The sequence below is a fragment of the Mastigoproctus giganteus genome, chromosome 10 (genome assembly GCF_048544385.1).
Source record: "Mastigoproctus giganteus isolate SK-2022 chromosome 10, ASM4854438v1, whole genome shotgun sequence".
Classification (NCBI taxonomy): domain Eukaryota; kingdom Metazoa; phylum Arthropoda; class Arachnida; order Uropygi; family Thelyphonidae; genus Mastigoproctus; species Mastigoproctus giganteus.
The window spans coordinates 13,944,043-13,945,813 of NC_143584.1; the positions used below are offsets into that span (position 1 = coordinate 13,944,043).

General features: G+C 34.2%; 1 protein-coding gene across 1 annotated transcript; it reads left to right on the plus strand.

The window, feature by feature from the left end:
- The first annotated feature begins 394 nt into the window (after positions 1-394).
- Positions 395-807, plus strand: LOC150078769 (histone H4). Its single transcript, XM_090382288.1, has one exon. It carries the CDS (start codon positions 422-424, stop codon positions 731-733), a length of 312 nt encoding a protein of 103 aa, XP_090238414.1. The 5' UTR covers positions 395-421; the 3' UTR covers positions 734-807.
- Positions 808-1,771: the final 964 nt, after the last annotated feature.

The window sequence follows — 1,771 nt, forward strand, 5'->3', positions numbered from 1 at the left end:
AACCTAATAATAATAGATAATTATAAAAAAAATATATCACCTGGCAAATATTATACTATTAGAATTAATAGCTACTTTCATAATTTATTTCTTATTAATTAATTATAATTTTCCCCTTATCAATTATCGGGCATCAGTCATGGGGGTAAAAAGTCAGTAAAATTTTATTTTTTCCAAGTATAAGCAAAAATCATGACGTCACTTGACGCTTATTGGTATATCACGAAGAGCTCTCTTTTCAGTCCACGTACATGGAATTAAGAAAAGCGCTGTACTGATTGGTCCTTGATGAGGGAAGCTCTCTATTCGGTCCGCAAGTGGTATTGGATTATATATAGAGTTATGATCAGCTACTTTTCACTTGTTCATTTTGTGATCTGATTGTGTTTTGTCGTAGTTTATTGGGCTTTTTTCTTTCGAGATGTCTGGACGTGGTAAAGGTGGCAAAGGACTTGGAAAGGGAGGTGCCAAACGTCATCGTAAAGTTCTTCGGGATAACATCCAAGGTATTACGAAGCCGGCTATTCGACGCCTTGCCCGGCGTGGTGGAGTGAAGCGTATTTCTGGATTGATATACGAAGAAACTCGTGGTGTCTTGAAAGTGTTTTTGGAGAATGTGATCAGAGATGCTGTTACTTACACGGAGCACGCTAAGAGAAAAACTGTTACTGCCATGGATGTGGTTTATGCCCTAAAACGACAAGGGAAGACTTTGTATGGTTTTGGTGGTTAAAGTGGAAAATACCACAAAATTAACACGGCCCTTTTAAGGGCCACCAAATTTTGATAAAGGGATTATCATTCGTACATTCTGTGAGTTTTTAGTTTACCATTTTCTAATTTTCGACAGGCACAAACAAGCTTTTAACTGTTCTTTATACTATAAAATACATAATTCCAGAAAAACATGTTTTGTTTATGATTAAAATAACATTAAGTAGCACGAAAACTGGTAGGAAGTTTGATAATAATGTGCTAGTGCTAGAATTTCTAAAAAAAATCTTATAATTAGAAAGTTTTGTGTTAAAAGCTTACCCTCTAGTTTTATTTTCTGTTTTTTTTTTTTTTTTTTTCTGTATTGCATCTTTAAAATTAGTGCGTAATTTTATTAAACTGTCCGTTTTCAATGGAACGGTTTAAAAGTAAACAGAAAGGACTCGATGCAATATTTTATTCTGCTGCGTGAGGCTCATATTGTCCAGACATGGACCTTATGTTTGTTTCCCAATTGCTTAAAATCCATTTTAAGTAATATTCCAGTTTGCTCTATTTATACCTTACTCAATATTGACGAAGTTTACTTAGGCATGGTTTAATTGCGCACATTAAAGTAATGGATCATTACAGGTCGGAACTGGAGCAATCACAGCTCCAACTTGTGATTTTAATTTCCTGCGCTTGTAGCACTGATAGTTTCGCCATTTCCGAAATTAATAAAATTTTATTAAACTAAATAAATATAAAAGTACAGATAGTACCACATGTTAATGGCGATTTGGAGTTCTTGCGCCGTGATAGGTGCTTTAGCCATGCCACATATGGCTACCTTTTAATTACAGTATTTAAACATTAAAGTTAATTGCGAGTATGGGATTTATTATCAACTCATTCAATATCTTGTCGCCAGATGCCGCCACTGTACCATTGCACTGATTGCCAATTTAAGCTTTAGCAGAAATCGCAAAATTACGTTACATATTTAGTAATTTAGAGAATGAAATACTTTTGTAAAAAGAATATAAAGTAGTGAAAAGGCGAATGGCTAAGGTAT

What these genes read in the sequence shown, in the direction of transcription:
- LOC150078769 (XM_090382288.1), top strand. Translation starts at nt 422, where the DNA reads ATGTCTGGACGTGGTAAAGGTGGCAAAGGACTTGGAAAGGGAGGTGCC.